Source organism: Vanellus vanellus (genome assembly GCF_965231255.1).
Source record: "Vanellus vanellus genome assembly, chromosome: 1".
NCBI classification, from domain to species: Eukaryota; Metazoa; Chordata; class Aves; order Charadriiformes; family Charadriidae; genus Vanellus; species Vanellus vanellus.
Window position 1 is genome coordinate 69654240 of NC_138905.1, and position 21158 is coordinate 69675397.

A 21158-nucleotide genomic window follows, 5' to 3' on the forward strand; every position below is an offset into this window, starting at 1 on the left:
TCAGCCCGTGTGCCACTGCACCTGCATCCCTCACTTTAATTTGGCTTTCTGCAGCAGTGAGATTAGGGAAGTGTGAAGTAAGCTCTAAGACTTCTCTGTGCGTGCACATCTGATCTGTGTAGGCTGAGGGCCTTTGAGCGTAACAGGCAGAGGATCAACGTTAACTAATGCCATGAAAAGTTATGCAGCAGGAGGATGTCAGAGGGCAAGTCCAGATGTAAACTCAAATGGAAATCATGAGACATTTTCTAGGGGTATCCTAGTTTGGGTAAGGCAGTGTATGTCTGAGTGCTTGATGAAGGTTGTTCATCTCTAGAGACAGAGAAAGACAGAAAAATGTGATTACCCGGACAACGTTCCTTTAGCAGTTCTGACAGTTTTGAAAGCATTTCTAGGTATTGGGGCAGTTTAGGAAGAAAGCCAAGGAACTTCATTCAAAAATTGGCTAGTCTAGATTCTGACCCTTAGGGACCTCCTTAGGTGAGGAGATAACCAGGGGACGAATTGTGATTGCATTAGTCTCATCAATTTCAAATGGTCAGACAGTCAAACAAGATGAGTTTTGCCATTGATATCACTGGAAAAAGGATTTTATCCATAAACTTAAATTCAACAACTTCATGTTCTCTGAAGTCAGATATGAAAAAGAGCAGAAAGCAAGGCAGAATTATCCTCTGATGATCTGTTATAATATTTCATACTTCCTTTGTTTTTGATTTTGTACTTTTAATTCACATGATGAAGTTTTCAGACAGAAGTGGATGTCATGTGTAAGCTGAGTTCCTTGTTTTTTTCTTTCGCCTGTCACTGGCTGCATGTTCTCTATTGATGTCTTGTTCCTGGTACTTGACACTGACCATCTTGTCTGTGAAAGGAAGCACTCCAGCTGGCTTGCCTGATGAGAAGAAAGGAAAGTTTGCTTGGTTTAGTCACTCCACAGAAACCCATGGTAATGTTCCACTGCACTCTGTGTCCACACGGTGTATATCTGTGCATATGTGTCTATATATCTCTATACAGACTGACATATAATGTACCTTTGTATACTTCTGCATGTGCGTGCCTTGCTTTTTCCATTGCTTGTGCAGTGTCCTCTTCATGCACTCAAGATAATAAGCTGCTCTGCAAATCAATCTCTTGCTAATGTCTTCAAAATTGTTTTCCATTTGCAAATAAGGTCAAATATGACTTGAAAGTGCTTTACCTCATCTTCAAAGATGACTTGCGAAATATCAACGTTTTGTTTTCTTCCTGAAGGGCTTAGTCTGGACTGAAAATTTTAATTATGAATGTTGTTTTTTCTTACAGCTTACTTGACTGTTTTGTGTGCATCAAAATATGAATTCACTTGATTCCTTAATTTGTCTTTCCGAACAGATGAGATTATTAAAACATCTAGTCTTTGTAAAGCAACAGGCACCATTAGAGTACAATATTTCATAGTTACGCTAAGAGTACTAGACAGCCCATTGTTTCATGTGGTCCTAAGAACACAGTACAAGGACTTTAGAATTCCCAAGGCATATGTTGTAGGCACATGAATTGTTGGAATGCGATGAAGGAAAGATAGTTCATTTTGAGGGACGTTTCTACCATCATGCTTTCAGAGCAGGAACCCAAGACCTCTTGGGAAAAACCTTCTGATATCTTTCTAGCCTCTGAAAGAAGACCTGGTCCCCTGGCCCGTTAAACATCTGCCCAACTGAAATGCGGAACTTATTTATTCTACATGGCCTGCTTTTGCGCCAAGGATCCACAAACAGATATGCTCTCAATATTGAGTAACGTATTCTTACAGGCTGTTAGAAGCCTCTCCAACAGCTAATAGTGCATGCTTTCAAATCTCATCTGAGATATCCAACTGCTAATACAGCTCATGTTCTGAAGTTCTACCGGGCATCTGAGATATCAGTTTAACTCCTCCATCATTCAGTTTTAAGTATCATTCTTTCATTTGTTTTGTGTATTTGAAAAGGGGGCAGGAGGGAAGAGGACACACATTGGATCCTATCCATTGTCCTAATGTATGTTGAATGATTATATATTAAGGAGTTATTAGAGCTCATATAGGAGCTGGGAGCAACTGGTGAAATGGAAATTGTGATATCTTTTTTTTTTTTATGATCTGTAGAAGCAAATAAAATATTGAGGTTTGATTACAGATAGAAGATGTGACAGGTCCTTGAATCCAGATGAGTTTACACCTAAGGTTGCTTTCATTTGATGTTTGTTCCATAATACTTCTGTAAAAGCCTGGGAGATTCTGTCCAGTTCTTAGTTGGTGGGTGTCCACATAAAATCTCTACCATAGTCCATATTCACTAGCTCCATTGTTGGTAATATCTGAATGGGTCAGAGAGTCTGAATCCCCCTCTAATTCCTATAGGTCCAGTTTATAAGTGTAAGGTTGAAACACATTAATGGTTAGTATATGACAGACCAGCCATCAGTATTATTTATGTGGTACTTGCTGTCAGGCTAACAGAAGACATTTTTCTGAATACCTGTCAATCTTTTTACTTGCACTCTGCTCATTGCAGAAGAGATTGGGGAGGGCAGTGAGATGGTTGGGCTGGTGCAAGCAAAGGGGCATTTTTTCGGGTGTTCCACTGAATCGAGCAAAAGCTTCTTTGATGGCTTTGCCAGGTTCTCTAATTTTTAATGGTTCTCATTCATAAAATTTCCAGGAATTGACTCTGAAAGAAAGAAAGCAGCTGCTTCTTCCCTTTAGCATTTGAGTAATCTGTGTATGGTCCTGAAGTCTACCTGCCCAGCCTGGCCTGTGCAGGGACACACTAGACTTGCTCAGCAAATTGCTTAATCCTCAGGACCTGCAGCTGATGGTCTTTTCATTAAGCCAGTTCCTTCAGTCATGATTCGTTAAGAGATGTGCCAGGTTCTAATGGCCAACTCTCTCTTTTTCTTCCCTTTGACTCTTACAGTGAGCATGCCCACCAGTGAGACCGAGTCCGTGAACACAGACAACGTCCCTGGAGCAGATATTGAAGGCGAAAACTGCGGTGCTAGGCTAGCGTGAGTACATATACACAGATATATGTATGTAGGTGTTGGATTGAGCTTGGTGAGTTAAAGCTTGGGCAAATGTCAGGCTTTTTAAGGGGATGAAAACCCCACAATGGGTGAAAGGGGAGGGTGTGGAATATCTTTTGATCCTGGTTCTTATCTTAATTGCAATGTAAACTCCCTCTGGACATTAGTGGAGAGCCTCTGGGTTTACATAGATGTAAATAACGCACAGAATGCCCAGGATAATCAGATCTGTTTTTGCATAATAGCTAAAAGAAGAACTGTTCTTATTTTAAAATTCCTCTTTGGTGATAGATAATCAAATCCAGTATATGTAGACCAAAGAGTGGAAATGACTGGTCTGTTTTAATTTCTCTGATGATTCTTGTACACTTTACAGTGTCTTGTAATAGAAATACATGGATGATAACTCCCATCCTGCAGCCTGAATTACACCCTTCAAATGCTGAACACAATACAGCAGTGACAAAGAAATACATCAGTTAGGAAGAAATAATGCCTTCTTGATATTGCACCATTGTAGTTAATGTAGATGCCCAAGAATGTGTGAGATAGCACTTATGAAATACCATATTATTTTTTAGCATCACAGAGACCAAGAATAGGCAAGAGGAGTCCTTTCTTCCCTTTTGCATGACTTGAACAAGACTGGACTTTATGCTGTGAAGGAATATGTTAGTCCCTCCAAATTTCCTTGAAAAATGGGCTAAGCATAGCAGTGCTATAGCTTGTACCATGCTGGAGTATTTTAAAGCTCTGTCCTGTCCTTGGGCATGCCTTGAGCTCTTCAGTGTTGGTCAAATCCTCATCATAAGTATGTAAGAAGTGCTCTATTTTGTCCAGCTGGCCAGTGTTCAGGTCCTGACAGTGACATGAGGGCAAGTGCACAAGCCTGGCGATTTCCTACTTTCCAGTCCCCTTTTACTGCTCCCAAATTCATGCTTATTGGACGAGAGTTGCTAGAGGGCACACTTCTGCTTTTTTGCCTTTAGTGGCGATTTATGGACCTGCCATCCATAGATTTATCTGAACCTACTAAGGCTGTCTGCCCTCACAATGTCCTGTGGCACCAATTTTCAGAAGTTCACTACCTGCTGTGTAGACAAGTACTTTCTTGCATCTGTTTTAAGATGATCTACGATTACTTTTAGTCAATGTCTGTCCTTCTAATACTGTGAGATTTGGTGATCAACAGTTCTGCATTCAGCTTATCTATCACTTTCATGACTTTGTAGACCTTGATTGTATCTTCCACACACACCATTGGCCCTCTCCTCTACAAACTGAAGAGGAGGAGATCTTATCTGCACTACAAGATGTGATATGTGGAATATGTTGTAAATTCAGTCTGCTTTCCTGTAAGTGCCAGCCAGAGACTTATAAACCCCAGGAGAAATTATTTCTGATAGCTTTCTTTTACCTGCCTGCTGTTGCCTACCTGCTGAGTCTGGCATTTTAGTTTAGATTATGAACTCTTTTCTGAAAGGACCAGGGAAGGTCTATTCATGATTGCGAGGCAGTTTTAGCCCTCCCTTTAGCACCCCACCAAGTTGCTTGTGCTCTTGTCGCATTACATGAAGCAGCAGCTGGATATGCGACCACTTCTTCCAGCTGGATCCAATTTGGAGAACCATCTCTATTCTGCAGTTATGGTTCCCAACACAATGGGTCCCCTGGTGCTACTCAGTACCAACAACAATGGCAACTGTTACTGTAAAGTTGCATATATATTTAATATTACAGCTTACATTCATTTAATGTCCTTAATCCCAAAGGATCCTAAAGGACTTTATGAACTGTAAATACAGGGATTGTTTTCACAGCATTAGAGTTCAGCCACCTTCAGGATAAAATGTGGCAGGTGTTTAACAACAAAGGGCACAAGTGTATAAGGAGACGCATGAGGGATAGCTTGTGCAAAACTGAAACTGCATGGGGATTTTGGCAAGCAGAACATAATTCCCTTGGCTGGAATGTGGCCAGGAGAGCTGAAGTTAAACCCAACTCTAAATGTAATCATGACTTAGAATGGAGTTTACTTAAAATAGCCCAACATGCCCACAGGAGAACGGCAGTACTGTCATTTGGCGTCACAATCACGGGATGGCTACGTCCAACACATTTCAGGGAAGAAGGCATAGGAAAATGACAGGAAAACAGAACTTCATTTCTCCTTCCCATGTTGTAAACGTTAAAACGGGGCCCTAAGTTTCACCAGAGCAGGACAGGTAAGATTCAGGGAGATAAACAGTTTCCTTGCCGCTTTCCACTTCATTTGAAAACGGGTGATGTACAGTAGGGAAATTGAAGTCTGTTATTGAGAAGGGTTTTTTTACCCCTTACCCAAGGACAATTAAGATCCTCAAGGCCTCACTCAGATTGCTTTTCATGTCTAAGAGATGGATAGGCTCCTTCATCCAGAAAAATGAATGGCTGTATCATTGCATTTGAAACTCTGGAGTGAAATACAAATTCTGCCAATGCTCCCTGCTTTTGTAAAATGTTTGTCTCAAACTTGTGGAGCTGCAAATTCCTTAGTTATGGATACATTCAGATCTGCATTTAATTCTGAGGCTTGGAATTCTTTCGGCTTTGTTTTGTTACTGCATCACACACTCAGGCAGAGAGAGAAACAAGCTTTCCTGGTTTCAAGAATTAAGACCTCTTCTTCTTACTGAGCCCTCGTTTAAATCTTCCATAGGCCTGTAGTCCTGCTGCAACATATAAAATGTAAGCAAGAATTTATTTGAATGAGTATTTTCTTTTATTGCAACCTGACTAAGAGAATCAGAATTTGGTCCAGTGTTCAAGACCACAGATAATTCATGTGAGAAGTCAGTTGAGCGTTTCAAAGTTCCTCTTCTAGTATTAGTGACTTTGAGTAACCATTAATAATTATAGTCATGCCATTCTGATTTAGTCTAGTTGAAGATTAGGCCCAGACTTTTGATCAGTCATCTGCCCTCTGGATTTTGTTTTTATGGTTGAAATGGCTAGACAAGTTTTTTGTTCAATTGTTGAGTTTCATCTGTTGCAGATGAGTCTTCATTTTTACCACCCTGCTAAAATCACCTAGTGGCCATGAGGCCCCTTTGCCTTGCTATAAACACATTTTTCCCAGAGGGCAGAGACTGCACTGGGCAAGCTGCAGCCAGACATGACTGAAGCAACAGGGAGATTTCAAGTCAAAGGTAATATATTTATTTATTTAGTGGCATCAGGCTGCTAGGGCATTTAACCACCCCAGCACCACCACCACAGTTACAGGCTGACCTTGCCATCAGCATGTGCTCATGATAAAAGGAAAAAAGAACCCAGGAGACTGAAAGAAAAAGCATTTTTTTGTTGAAGATAATTCAGAATTACTGGCTGTTCTTTCTGTTCTTATAAAAAGCTGTAGAGCTTTGAAAGGCTGGGTCTGTGAATGACAGAAAGATCTGCTTGAGAAGCCAGGCTCAAGCATGCCTTTTGACAGCATTTCTTGGCTCCACAGAGACATATGCTATGTGAGATCAGGAGAGTACCTTGCAAACAGAAGCTATCTCCTGCTGATGAATTGTCTCAAAGACGCTTTTATTTCTATAGTATCCATACGATAGAAACTGCCTTCATCAGCTGTGCTGTCTACAGCAATGCCAGTCTTCAAACCAGCAGAAGGAGTTTCAGGAGGAATCTAATATCTAATCTCTCTTTGCTTATTGTGTAATTCCATTTCTTAGAACTAAAAAAAAAAAAAAAAAAAAAAAAACCCAAACAAAAAAAACCAAGCCCTTCATTCATATTCATTCCTGATTTAATTCTGGTGCCATCAGGAGAGCTGTGTCAAGGAGTAGTTCCCTTCCAAACACGGGCATTAGCTTTATCAGGCATCTGAATTTGAAAAAGATTTTGTAGGGTTCCACAGGACATTAAAAAGCGTCCCACAACTTCCACAGTATATCATCCCTGTCATGGTATTGCCTTGTACTGCACTGACATCCACCCTGCCTCAGAAACACAACAGCTTTTATCCTCAAGGACAACTTTTGGAAGTGGAACTTATCTTACTTCTGATGTGTCACAGCTTTAATAACCTGTTGCCTCTGGGTACGAAGAAACATGTTTCCTCTGCAGCAAGCATGAGTGGGGTAAACCCAGAACTCGGAGCAATGGGTTTCTATTTACAGGATAGCCTTATAGCCAGGACTTTCCAATAATGAGTAATTTCCCTGAGCCTCTGTGGTTACTGCTGTGCAGGACTTAGATTCCTGAGGACAGGCTCTTGCTCATAATCAGTAGTAATCTGTTCTGTGCGGGATGTCAGCATATATAATCTTCCAATACAACCAGAATGTTAATTTTCTAATACAACCATACAGATCTGGAGTGCCACAATAGAGCTTGCTTTTATACATATGTATTAGCTAAAAAAAAAAAAGACCTTTGTGGAAACTAATGTTCCATAGAGCCTCAATAGAAAAGTGAAGCACTTGAGCTCAAAGGGAAAGAGAGCTTAAATTTATCTGCTTTCACTGAAACAATAAGCCACTTGGCATTTTCACCTTGGATGGGATTTCCATACATTTGGAGGACAGTTCGATTGCTTTTCCACCAAAGAGGGTTAAAAGAATAAAACAGGATAAAACAAAAGGAGCAACCGGCACTGGCTTTCCAACTGAAAACAGTGTGTCCTGGAAATATGAACAATGGAAGCTTTCCCTGGCAGCTGAACCATCAGTGATTTTTCCCTTGGTGCTTTTCTGGCTGGGAACATAATTCCTATGCAGTTCTTGCAATAATCAGCGTAGGAGCCAGTGGTAAAGGCAAAAGAGTCAGTTTGTTTGCAGGTTCGCTATAGTTGCTGCTGGTTTTCACCTGATGAGAAGATAACCTCCTTCTGTGAGGACCAAAGTCCCCATCACATCAGAAGCAGTGGTAAGAAAAGTCTGCCAAAAGCTCTGAAGCTACTGCTGACTTCAGTGGGAAAACACACAGGATCAACCCTTATGTGTCAGCCTCAGCTACTACTTTCCAATTTATTATGAGCACAGTGGTTTTGATATTCACAGTCAGCTCTAGATATGTGTCTAAAGGACAATAGCATGCCCTTGTGGAGGAGGAATTATCTTCCTACTTCAGATTCTGTGACAGGCCTTGCCTGTGACTTGCCACAGGGAGAGCAAGATTATTCACTGAATGCTGAAGTGCTGGCCCATTTTTCCAGCCTGTAAGAAAGCCTGTTGAATACCAAACCAGCTCAATTTTAAGCTGGACAGATCCAGTTTTCTTAAGGATGTTCTACAGTTTCTTACTGCTGATCGCCAACAACAACCTCTCTCTTAAAACCAGCATCGCTCCCATCAGGTCAGTGTGCTCTCCAGTGCTTCTGCAAGAGGGCAAGAATGTAAACAAAGAGAAGAAGCATTGCTGTATGGACTGTGCTGAAATTCAGTGATTGCCTCAGCAGGATGATCTCAGGCCACATCAGAACGCAAGTTCTCCAGGGCCAGTCATCTGTTCTGTTTTGCTGGAAGCTTTTTAATTAATATGAAATGGTCGTTGCATGTCCCTGAACAAGTTTCCAGTGTTAGTTGCACGGTACAGAGGGTAACCAGGTGGAAGGATGGAGGCCCATTGCTTCAGTGTGAATTGCAGAGGCATAGCTGAGGGTAGAACTTAGCCCTAACACTTTATTAGCCTGAGAGATTATCAGGTATGCAGCATACATTCCTGAAATGTCATGATGCTATATGCTCTTGTCCCAGTAATATGTGGAAAAAGGACCCTAGGGTGGGCATCTTCTCTTCAGGGATGCCAGCATGCTAGAAGCAATGAAATGTCATGAGCAGGAATAGAGAGAGGGGAAAATGTTGTGCTGTTTGACCAGTAACTGCATGAATGCACCATATTGCACCAAAACGGAATCAGTATCACACTGGGACCATGTTCTCACAGTTCTAAAATCTGTAGGATATGCACAGTGCAGCTCTTTGGATGTTCTCCAAAGTTGTGTATAACCTAGAGGCATAGTAAGTAAATTTCTGCGTTACTGCTTTTCTGAGAGGTTTTACTATTATCCAAGGGCTTTTGTAAGTCCTCATGAAGATAGTCACCTATAGGGAGGATCATATAGTGTAAAAGTAGTTGAGACCAGCATGCCAGATAATTTCATGGTCATGTTTATTAATTTCTACACCCAGAAAACAACTGTACCATGGCCTTTATGTCATGCTTGGAGACCTACAAGATTTTTCCGGAATTGTTTGTTGTGTGTACAATTACACAAAGTCCTCAATCCCTGTTATGCAGGTGTCACACCCTTCACAAGCGCATAGTTTCTCTTCTCTGGTGTCCACCATGAACAGAGCAATAAAGACTTTATCTCTCAGAACACGGGATATCTCACTACATTTGAAATATGCTGATTATCCTGAGTTTATGTTGATAAAATCTTTACATTTCACTTCCTTATCTGTATGTGGTGCATAACTATGTAAGATTAGAAGAGTTTTAGAGAATTTAAAAGATAGCTAGTCAAACAATAGAGGTCTGATTTTTGTGTTTGTCTTTCTAAAAGATAATCTGAGTTATATGGTTCCTATGATAAAAACACTCAGTAGTGATCTGAAATGGTTTTCGTATGGGCTCCTATACCCTAATTTCAAACAATAGTTTCTCAAGACATTCCAGAGCTGGACACAAATGGGAATGCTCTCTTTCTCCCAATGACGCAAAGCTCCCAGGATACCAGGGATGCAAGAGATCCATGTTTAAACTCAGCAGAGAATCTGGTCCACCCTGAAGCCCTGGCAAGTGCCAGTCTGGAGCGTCACAAAGAAGCTGTGGCAAGGCCCCAAATACAGACTATTTGACAGCCCCTAGTGATGCCATAAAAGCATTTTTGTATGTGACATAGTTAACCCTGGTTCTGAAGGACAAAAGGTTCTTGATCATAAGGTTTATTTGAAAAATGTGTTTCCAATTCGGACATAATGTTTTCAGAATTGGGTATTGTACAGTTTGTGTTTCCAAAATTCCATTTCACTCTTGGATTCTGCCTCTAAATATAAATCTCTTCCTCCTTCCTTGTCCTGTTCTATATATATATCACACCCACATGTGATAAAGCCTTCTGCCATAGCAGTAAGGCAATGGGGAGGGAGGCTGTAGCTAACCTGTGGGAGCACTGAATGCACTTGGCTGCTGCTCATAATGCTCCAAAGATATAATTATCACATGCATGATGAGTACTACACCTGCCACATCTCTTTTGCTTAAATAAATAAAAGATTCCTTAAATGCCACACTGCTCCCATACTGGGAAACCATTAGCCAGAGAGGTCACCAGAGGACTTCACACTCCCTGTCCTTCACCTTCCACCAGGCAGGTTCCCCATGACATCTCTCTTGCTCTCTTCCCTCCTCCCCCAGCCTTTTCCTATGAGCGTCCTTGCCATCTCCTTTCCAGTGCCCAGCTTTCTCCTTCATTGCGATTTTTTCTTCTTTTTCTTTCGGTTGTCTTTGTCTGAGCCTTCTTTCCTGTTGCCTGTAAATCTGATCCATTACAGTTTGTAGGTAGCACTTATCAAGCAAGAATTCTGTGAGAAGCTGGGATAACTTTAACGTTAAGGATGTGCTTCGTAGGTGCTTCACCCACCATCCTTGTTAAAGCTTGCTTTGTCTCTGCAGCGTAATTTAGCATTCTGTTCAGCCAGTGCATTATTTCTTCTTTATCAGAGGAGCTCTTGCCTGTGTCTGTAACCATGCTGCTGCCTAGTATGTGGCCTAGACAAGCTGCCTGTGACACAGCAGGAATGATGTATTCAGTGCAAAGGCTTTTCTTTTTTTTTTTTGCTTAGACCATCTGCTGGTGAAATGTTCCTATCACTAAAATCTCTTCCACGTAAGGAAACTGACCCATCACCGATTACTTGTCAGTGACTGATGTCCTCAAACAGGGACATGACCATTTTTAAGACTGCTACAGAAGGTAGTGTTAGATGCTTTGACAATTACTTTGTCCCATGTCTACTAACAGTAAATCCATTTTTAAGCCAGTACAGCAAGACCTTTGCTGACTGTTGTCAACAATGAATCACTTTCCTATCATAGCGGGAACCTTAAGAAATGCTTCAACCCAGCAGAAATGTCTTGTTCATAGTCACTCCCCAGATTCTCATTTCTTCTGTTATTGGTAGTGGATTTTGCAGCTTCCTAAATCACCTCTGACTCATGCCATTGCATCCACATACCTTTATTTCTCTCTGTGCACCATTATGCATGTACCGAAAGACAGCCAAAGAGTTCAAAGGCCTTACAGGACATGTGTCACGCAGAGCAAGGTAATGGTTAGAGAATTGGGGTCTATCTCAAGCTTTGCCTGTGACTTCTTATAAAAGGCTAATGAGATTGTTTAGTTGAATAAATCCAAGTGCATGGAATTAGATATTTAAAAACATATATAATGGGAACATGGCCGATTTTTCAGGATGCTTAATTCCCAAAATTTCATTGATAGCAACAGAATCTGTTATTGTTCAGACCCTTTTGAATTCAAACCAATTTTCATAGGTAACAAAGAAAGTGTTAGTATTTAGTATTTAAGTGTTAGTATAAGTTTGAAAATATCCAGTATGCACTGTTTTTCCCTCAATTGCTAGAAAAAAAGAAAGCATTATTTTCCCCATGGTTTCATAATGTGCTTATATATCCTGAAGTGACAGGTGATGTGTGAAAGCAACAAGTCTGTCTGTATAAAGTCATGCATATTTTAATATAAGAAAAAAAAGTCTAGTTACTAATAGAAAAAAGAGTCGTACTTGAAAAATACATTTGGTAGCAGATGTAGAGTACCCCTAGCATTAGACCAGCCTGTTACCCAAGAGAAAAGCTAGTTCAGTGATGTCTGTAGGTGGTAGGATCCCATCATGGCATGCCTCCTGCTTCATGACTCCCGCCAAAAACAAGATTTGTGTATCAGGGAATTCTGGCCATGCCCAGTGCCTACATTGACTTACAGGGGATTCAAGAGGAAAACACCATCCATTAAAAAATTAACTGAGCTTAACTTTGTTTCTTTCTATCGCTGTTTTCATAAAAGCCTGGGAGGTATGGGACAGCTTCAGAGACTTTAATAGCAATTCTTGTCTTTCAGGCATCGGATCTCAAAATCAAAGTTTAGGTAAGTAAAACTAACTTTTGCTTTTCCTTCTTTCTACTGGTTTTGTTCCTTACTTTTTGAAGTGGTTTACTTATGCATCTGTGGGTCACAGTGGTGATTCTGGAGATACTGCCAAACTTGTCAGGTTTTAGTCAGTCATCTACCCAAAATCAAGATCCTTTTTCTTAGTTTCATACTGAAATAAGGCACAGGGACTACTGACAGTATTTCACTCAGAAGTACCTATCTGATTGCTACCTACATATCTCGAGCCATAAAATATAAAAGCAGAAAGAAAAAAAGTTCAACCACGTAATTATACTACATCCATCAACATCAACCCTGTCAGCTCAAGGTTCTCTTTCCTACACTTTGTTGCGCTACTCTGCTTTGCTTTATTGTAAATCTTTCAGCTGATGAGGTTTGCGTATTATTTGTGAAATGCTCCCTTTCACCATGGGACATATGGAGTTTTTCTGGTTGTATTTGTTTTTCTGTGGACTTAAAGCTTTTGAAAATGTGAAGCACTCCCCAGGTGGTCATCTGTGAGTTTCCGCTGGAAAGGCTGACTGAACTCATGGAACTTGGTTGTTGAGGTCCCAGTCCATTTCTACCTCTTAGCAGCCCAGCTGCGCCCATAACTCTGAATTCAAAGTCAATTTTATAAAACCTAAATTAATTTTCAGAGTAACTGGAACAAAAGTGAGAAACTCTGTCCTTCAGCTTATCTAAATAATGAACAGTAATGTAAATTCAGGAATGCACATATGCATACATGCTGTCTATATGCATCTCTGTGCAAAGAGTTGCATACATGATCGTATTCCTACAATCCGTGGATTTATTTGTATGTAGTTGTAAGCACAAAAACTCACTTGTATCATCACATGGTCGTGTGCATGCACGTTTGTGCACAAGTACCTAGAAAAGTGTGTGGGATGGCTAATGATTTAATGACAACATGAATGCCTAAGTGTTGTGCCCATTTTGAAACCTGGGAAGATCATTTCTTGTCCTAAATCCACCGCAAAACACACAACCCTTATTAAATGTTTGTGCTAGCTAGACTGGGTGCCTTTATAAATTGCATAGCTAAAACAGCCTGGATTTGATTACCTTTTAACATGTTGTAGCAAAATTTTTGGCCACTGTGTGATGTTCACATTGCCTGGCTTTAGTTCTTATAGAAGCTGAACCCTGACCTCAAGCATGGACGTAGCTTATCACTAGAAATAATACGTAAGAGAAGACTAGCCAAGAAAAGTTCTCTTTTCCTGTAATGTTGTGTATTTGTGTGTTTCTTTAGAGACAAACACGCATGCACACACACATATATGTATATAATATCTATGTAAAACTATTAGATTTATTATACAGTGGCAAGTGTTGCCTGGAAACTGGTTGCTATGCAAGTTAAATTCTGAAGAGTAGGAGGTGTGTAATTAGCTTTAAATATCTTCTGTGGTTAGTAATTACCCTCAGAAATCAGTGACACAAGGGGATGTGTTCATGGAAGGCAAACTTTAAAAGGTCTGTTGATTAGTAAATGGTATCCTTAGTTCCAGGTATGAACGTGCAATGCTGAGGTACCCTAAGTTTTGTTTTTCTGTTCAGAGTTAGCCCTCATATTGGGCTTACTCCTGAACATTGCTGAATGTTGGAAGTGTTCCATGGATTTTATTTGACCTCACCTCTCTAAGGACTTAATCGAAAGGTCCATAGTATATAGTGGGTATCTTTTCATTGACTGTCCTGAGGCTGGGCAAGGTCCCATTGCAGGCCACAAACATAAAATACAAGAACAATAATTATTTTTGTGAGAATCGGGCTAAAACACCTCTCAGGGTAGCTGCGTTGGATGTCTTAATCGGATTAACACATTGCTTGAAGAGGTTTATTCACCCCCGAATGTTGCAAATTGGTTTAGGACTAACTTCATTCCTATAGCTAAAGGAAGGATTGAGCACAACTGTCGACTCAGATGAGAATAAGAGAACATTTCTCAGGGTGAACTTTGAAGTTATTCTCTACCACTCTTGAACAATAAATCAAGACTAGAGTCTCTCTTGACAGAGATTTGCAATAGTCTAAGGATCCCTATCTGAAAAGAATTTTTCCTTCTCCAATCTTTCAAGTCGCTACTGGCGCCGATGGAATCGATTCTGCAGAAGAAAGTGCCGTGCTGCTGTCAAGTCCAATGTTTTCTACTGGTTGGTGATCTTCCTTGTGTTTCTCAACACCCTTACCATTGCCTCTGAACACTACAACCAGCCAGACTGGCTCACGGAGGTCCAAGGTAAGGAGAGGCTGATGGTTCTGTTTATTGTGGTCAGTGTCAAAAAAGGGGGCTGAGGGAGGAGCTGATGCATTAGACCACACAATGTAAAAGGAGCATGCACAGCTCCACGTAGTCCTCTGTCTGTGGAGGAACTTAAAGAATACAACTAAATATCTGCCTGCAGTGGGAGAAATCTCAGGGAAAACGCAAGTTCCTCATTTCCAGCCAAAGCAGTGTTCCACTGGGTGTAGGTGAAATCAGGATCTTATGCTAAATATATGTTTGCAGCAACTGGATTTCTGACTTATGGATAGCTACTGGAAGCCACAGGTTCTCCAAGGTTTTCCCTGAAATGGCATTTATGATAAATTCTAGTTACCAGGGAGTTGAGGAAGGAAGAGTGATTTGAAAAGTTCTTCTGTCTGCAGAACAGTTGAATCCTCACTGAAGGTGAGAGCAGCTGAAAGGCTTAATTAAGCAACAGTAGGTAGCACAGCAGCTCTTCTATTCCCACTCTCATCTGCAGATGACAAGTGTGATGGGAGGTTGTGCACAGGAAGGCACGTCCCTGCCATGGAGGTTGTGTGGTTGTGTAATACATTGCAGCTGTATGTGCAGTACATCAGAATTGCTGTAAGCGTCTTCGTAAAACATTTCTGTGAATGAGATGCCCATGCTTTTGAAGTCCATTCTTTGACCCAAGCTGATATGATGTTAATCTTTCAGACTGATCCCAGAAGGGGTTTCTTATAGGCAAGGGCCAATGATTAGCTGTGGTGAGCTTTTGACTAAGTTTCAGTAATCTGTTTCTGTTTGTTTTTCATGAGACACTGCCAATAAGGTGCTGCTAGCTCTTTTCACGGCAGAGATGCTGCTGAAGATGTACAGCCTTGGTCTCCAGGCCTATTTTGTGTCCCTCTTCAACCGCTTTGACTGTTTCATTGTGTGTGGAGGAATCCTGGAAACGATTCTGGTTGAGACGAAGATCATGTCACCACTGGGCATTTCAGTGTTGAGATGTGTCCGACTCCTAAGAATATTTAAAATCACAAGGTACTTTTGTGCTTCTTTGAGAATGAAGGAGGGTTACTGCTCAATGCACAACATATGTAGGTACAAGTCACTCACATCTGTTCTTTCACTTTTTCTACCACTAATTGGGTAGTGGGAGTGTTAGGTTGACAGTCCTTATCTTCTGAAGTCAGTGGCAGGATGGGGAGGGCTGTACAGACTGGATATCCCTGATGTGAGTAGTAAGGATTGGTGAGGAGTCTAGCACAGGGGGCTGGAGACACGCAATACCATGCAGATTGTTAAACTGAAATCTAAAAGGATAGTGTGAGCTGAGCTTGGGCTTTTGGGTTCCCTGTAAAAGGCAAAGTGAAAACAAAACAGGAGATAGCCTTGTGACCTTTTCTGTTGCTTTATGGTGATGGAGAGGAGCCTGAAAGACTGCTTTGAGCCAAAACAACATTCGACTGAGGAGCCCATGCCAGCTCCAGTAGACTCAACAGTGGCCTGAGTGGGAGATACTGTCACTACTAGCAGCTATAGGCAAAGGATGTTGCCAGCCCCACTCCTGCAGAGGAGTCCAGTATGAAGCAGCAGCTTTATGAAGAAACCAGACTTTTCCAGACCCCATTTTCCTCTCTTTTTCATTTTCCTTCTTTGTGTTCTCCCCCTGCATAAAGACACAGTGGTGTCTATTAAACAGTTGTTGCTTCCTGCAGTCAGGTACCTTCAAAACACCAGCTTGGTTTGGCAGGAGTTTTTCAGCTTGAGGGGAGGTTGTAGGAGAGGTCAGCTCCCAACTTACCCAGATGGGAGCTCTTGGAACAAATCTATCCAAGTGCTCACCCAAAGTAGCACAGAGTCTGCCTTTTCCCACGTGGGCACCAATCACCACCTTATAAAAAGCTTGACTGAGGTGGTGAAAAAGTGTGTTTTCTGCAAGCTCAGCTATGAAAATGTCCCTAGAATTGCTATAAACTCCCCCAAAGGAAATTTCTGACAAATTTGAGATAAAAAAACACAGTGCGTGAGAAAAACAAGACCAAAACTGGAAGGCAGTCAAGACGGCAGAGCTGTGAGGCAGAAAAAACAACAGACTTGGACTTGTGCATCGTACAAGATTTACCCTTAAAGCTTCTGAGCCTCAACTCTCTGGCAGGGTGGATGGGTTTCAAGGTCAGATGGCAGAGAGAGAAAATCAGTTTACAGTCTCAGAGAGACAGGCCAAAGCAAGCCTACAACTATTAAAAAAGAAAAAAAAGGTGGTCTGTTTAGATGTGTGATCACAGAAGAGGGAAAAACGTTCCAGCTAACAAGGAGTTTCCAGCCAGAGAAGTGTCTTTGACCTTTCAGAAATAGTGGGGATCTCTGGCCTGGTGGCTGTTTTTCCTGTATCTTTGGGTCTGAAAGCTATCATCACTGAGTCCCAGGCCTGTTTCTGAGGAAACCAGTAGCTGTTTCAGGCATTGGGTAATCAGATACACACAGGGCAACATACCAATAACTATAAAAGCATAAGCTTCAGCATAGCATCCTGGAGAGGTCCTTGTTTTTTCAAGACATTTCTCCACTCCTACACAAAATATATAACCTAGCTAAGAGAATTCTCTAATAGAAAGGCAAATGCTGAGAGAATAGCATTAATACTTTAGGAAGCTTGAGCTATTGGAGTACTCAAATGTTCCTAAAGCTTCTGGCAGAGATGTAGCGTTGGAACCAACCAGCAGTAGGACTAGTTACATTTACCTTCATTTTGCAGCAGAACTAAAATACTGTTTTGCATGGAAGAAAATGTTACCTGGAATGTGTCTCCTGCTATTTGTACAGGGGTCTATGTATAAAGCACAGAGCTGAGGAATAACTCATAATGAATAATGTATTAATCAGATTTTGCCTTCTTTCCTGTTCCTGAAATATTGGCAAGTAGGTTGCAGTAGTCTCAGATTTATCTGTGTTTTTTAATTATTCATAATTTTCTTCATGATTTTTCCCCTCCGTGGGTGAAGTTCACCCTCATGTGGAAGGCCCTAGCACAAGCCTCCAAAGCAGTATTTTAGGCCCACTCATGCCTTACTGCAGGAGAGAATATTCTGGCATTAAAGCAAAACTTTTACCTCTGGTGTTCTCCAGTAAAATACAATTTTTTCCACTATTCATGTAGCTCTAAATATAGTGATGATTTATTGACCATATTGTCAATACTGGTGGACTGCACCACCTGAGTGCAATGATAATACAGAAAGATACAATCCTAGAAAGCTGGGAGGAGTAGGAGGGATGATAGTATAATGTTTTATGTCAAATATATATTCATGAGCAGTGACATGGAGACATATGGTGGAGATGGAAATAGTGATAATCAAGGCCATTAAAAAGGCACAAAGCAGGAAAATTATTCTGGTGGGAGTATATCAGTAGGTAGCCTAATCTCTGTATATTTGTATGGATTTTTCATGGTAAACACCGAGCACAAACAAATTCTGGGTGCGTCAAGATGATACGCTTCTAGGAAAAACACTACTACAGCTCCCTAATATAATAGAAACAAATAAAGACATCGTCAGGTGAACAATGCATTATTTTAGAAACCACGTTTAGAATTTCAAGAGCAAACATTTCTTCCAAAATTATAGATACACTTCAGAATCATATAGTCTTGTTCATTAGACAAGCAGACAATACAATCTGTTTGGTTTATTCTCCCTAATTTTTACAGGGCTGTGCAGAAAGTCTCCCTTTGCTATGAGAAGACAAATTATTTTCTCTTTATAAATAATCCTTTACTGCTTTATAAATCCCTTTATTTGATCCTTTATACTTAAAAAGTAAATCAACGTATTTGCAACAGCATACTGAAGTTTGATATTTTATACCTAATCCTGCCACTAGATATGTCACTGTTAACTGTAGGGAGGAGAGACAGGGCACCTTCTTTTTGTACCTGCTTTCAAAGTGGTTTTATATTGGATGAACAGTGTGGGAAGCTTTCCCACAACGAGACTGCCAGCTGTTGCTACTGTTTTAAGCTCTGCATCTGTGATTGCCAGTATCATAAAGACATAGTGGAAGGCAATGGAGAAGAGAGGGAAGAGAATAAAAGAACACATTAAGTTCTAATCTAGTTCCGCAGCTGATTTTTGTGTGAGATGTTGAACAAACCATTTAACTTCTCTGCATCGTTCCTCCATTTTGAAACAGGGATCATAATCACATCCTACTCACTGGGGTTTTGCAGTGCCTCATTCACTGGCATCCTCAAGGGTCTGAGATCTGCAAGTGTGAGATGTTAACAAGCACATTCATTCCCTATAAGTCTGAGGAAGCAGCAGTGCTTTCTGTCATACTTCCCATTATATGCTACCTGGTCCAAAACCTCTGATTCCATCCAGCAGTGCCATGAGATTCATTGTAACTGGTTTTTTCTTTGTAGTATATTAAGCAAAGAGGACAGAGTAGTGAGAGACTTTTTGTCTGGGCTTCGTCCATTCCTGACTTAAAAGCCTTGCGTTTCATTGAGTAACCCCAGATCTGACTTTGAGGGGGTGTTCGTGTTATTTCTGCAGCCACCTAATGTGACAGATAGTAACCTCAGTTCAGGCTTCTAGGACTCTAAGATAAGACAATTGTGTTTTTCACATCCCAGTCAAGTCAAGCCTTCCTTATCCTTTTTTTTTTTTCCTTTTCTTCCCCCCCCCCCCCCCATTGGTTTGTTTACTTTTCTAATGGTGCTGTATTTCTAGCTAACACTCAGTGCACAGATAAAATGGCACTAATCTTATCACCAGGTCATCTCAGTTAATTGCTTTAAGTTTGACAGTTACATAAGAAACTGAATCTCAGGTATTGAGCCATCTGTAAGAAATGCAGAGCTGATAAAAGTCTATGCAGTTGGGCTCTGAGATAGCAAGGCATTTAAGCTTTAAGTGAGTCATTGAGACTATTCAGATGGGTAACAGCTCTACTGTACCCTTCTTAAGGGCACTGCTAGGAAGACCTAGAAAATGTGTGTGCTGGCTGACATTGGAGGGCTTGGAGAGACATTCTGGACCCCATTGGTTTCTGGTTTAAGGATGTTAAAGTCAGTTAAGTTTCATCAGAAATGAAGTTTTCCCTTTTCCTGTGTCACTTTTCCTTCCTCCCAAAGTGTGAAAGTATGCGAGCTGGAAGCGTAAACGCAAATACAGCGAGCTGTTACATTGCACATTCAGTGCCGACATTTGGTGGCACTGAGCCCACAGCTTCCATGCCCTTACCTTTGGTCTGTAGTTTTTCATTGCTCATCTCTTTAATTGCAGTTAAACTTTAAAGCATTCTAGTTTTCTCTGAAGTGCTGAAGCTGGGCTGGAGGGAAAACATCACAGCTCTTTGAAGCTCAGCCCTTGGAGATGAACCAGTTGCTGAACTTCAGAGGACATGGCGGTGTCCCTCTGCAGATCAGATTGCTAACCTTCATAAAGTGATTGGGCTACTCAAAAATTTTCGTCTTCTGTGGGGCAAGGAAATTCTTCTTTTTACACTAACATTTTAACAATATTAATTTAACTGGGATTTTAAGAACCCTTGTCTCTAATGACTACACTACCTTCAGAACAGATTTGTATGTTGAAGGATCAGAATTTCTCAAAGGAGCGAAAATACTAGACATCTCTGCCATCCTTCTCAAGGGGAACACTTTCTCTGAGGAAAATATGGCTAGAAATTCAGAGTCCTCTAAGGAAAGAAAAGTTCGATGTTACGGGATTTGGGAGAAGGGAGTGGAGGATGTTGGCCAGCGTGGAATCTCAAAGCATGCTGGTAGGCCACAAGAGACGGTCGTAGAAAGAATACTTAGAGATCACAGGCAAACATTATTGGCTTGCTGACCTGTGAAAGCTATTGTAGTTTGCTTGTAATGCGCATTCAAAATGAGGTGATTGGAAGATGACAGCTAATCTTCAGCCCAGTCTGAAAGCTCTGTCAGACTCAAAACTGCATAAAAGAGAAGTGGTCATGACCAGCTAAGCAGTAGACTAGGAGCAGATGCAAGACCAAAGTGGAAGTTGCTTCATGGGTGATGTGGTGGATTCTTTGGATTTTTTTTTCTAAAGCCCTTTTCCAACACATGGCTACTCTGCAGGCTGGCAAAGAATGTGAGCAAACGGACGTGCTGCAGCAGAGCAGGTATCTGGCATCTCTTTGAACCCTAAAGTGGGACCACAAGGGCAAGAAGATCCTTTCTCGGCATCATACATCAGTCTGATCTGGGCACAAGCCTGAATACACCAGGAGAGCAGGTCTTAGCCATCCTCTCTCTTGAATGAAGCCCTTACAAAATGTTCTGCAGCCTGTTTGAGGAAGTATAGTGCGTTTGATACTCAAAAAAGCAGTGATGGTGTGTTCTTCCAAGAGCAGAGGAAACTCTGGGCTTTATGGATGTAGATCTGGAGTCTCTTTTAGGGTCCCTGTAAAAGGATCTTTAATATCTTTCTCATTCCTCTCAATCCCAGAAAGCTTCGCAACCTCTACCTGTGAGTGAGCCCAAGCACATACTCACACGCACCAGATTTTGTACAAGTTTGTATTTGCATCCAAACTGTTTCCCCATCTGCTCTTGTTAGTTATTAGAGGCCATTCTCTGGAGTGAGGTATTCTGACTGCCATAACATCTGTGAGTGTTGTAATGAGGTTGGTTAGAATGTAACT

The 21158-nt window shown here is 41.1% G+C and overlaps 1 protein-coding gene across 1 annotated transcript in view; it reads left to right on the plus strand.

Moving 5' to 3' along the window:
• Positions 1 to 21158, plus strand: part of CACNA1C (calcium voltage-gated channel subunit alpha1 C) — a gene marked incomplete at its 5' end in the record, with an annotated part of 495815 nt that overhangs the window by 373222 nt on the left and 101435 nt on the right. Inside the window, 4 exons of the mRNA XM_082498635.1 lie at positions 2943 to 3033; positions 12182 to 12208; positions 14323 to 14483; positions 15293 to 15518. Coding sequence (XP_082354761.1) covers positions 2943 to 3033; positions 12182 to 12208; positions 14323 to 14483; positions 15293 to 15518 — 505 coding nt within the window. The remainder of the gene's footprint in view (positions 1 to 2942; positions 3034 to 12181; positions 12209 to 14322; positions 14484 to 15292; positions 15519 to 21158) is intronic.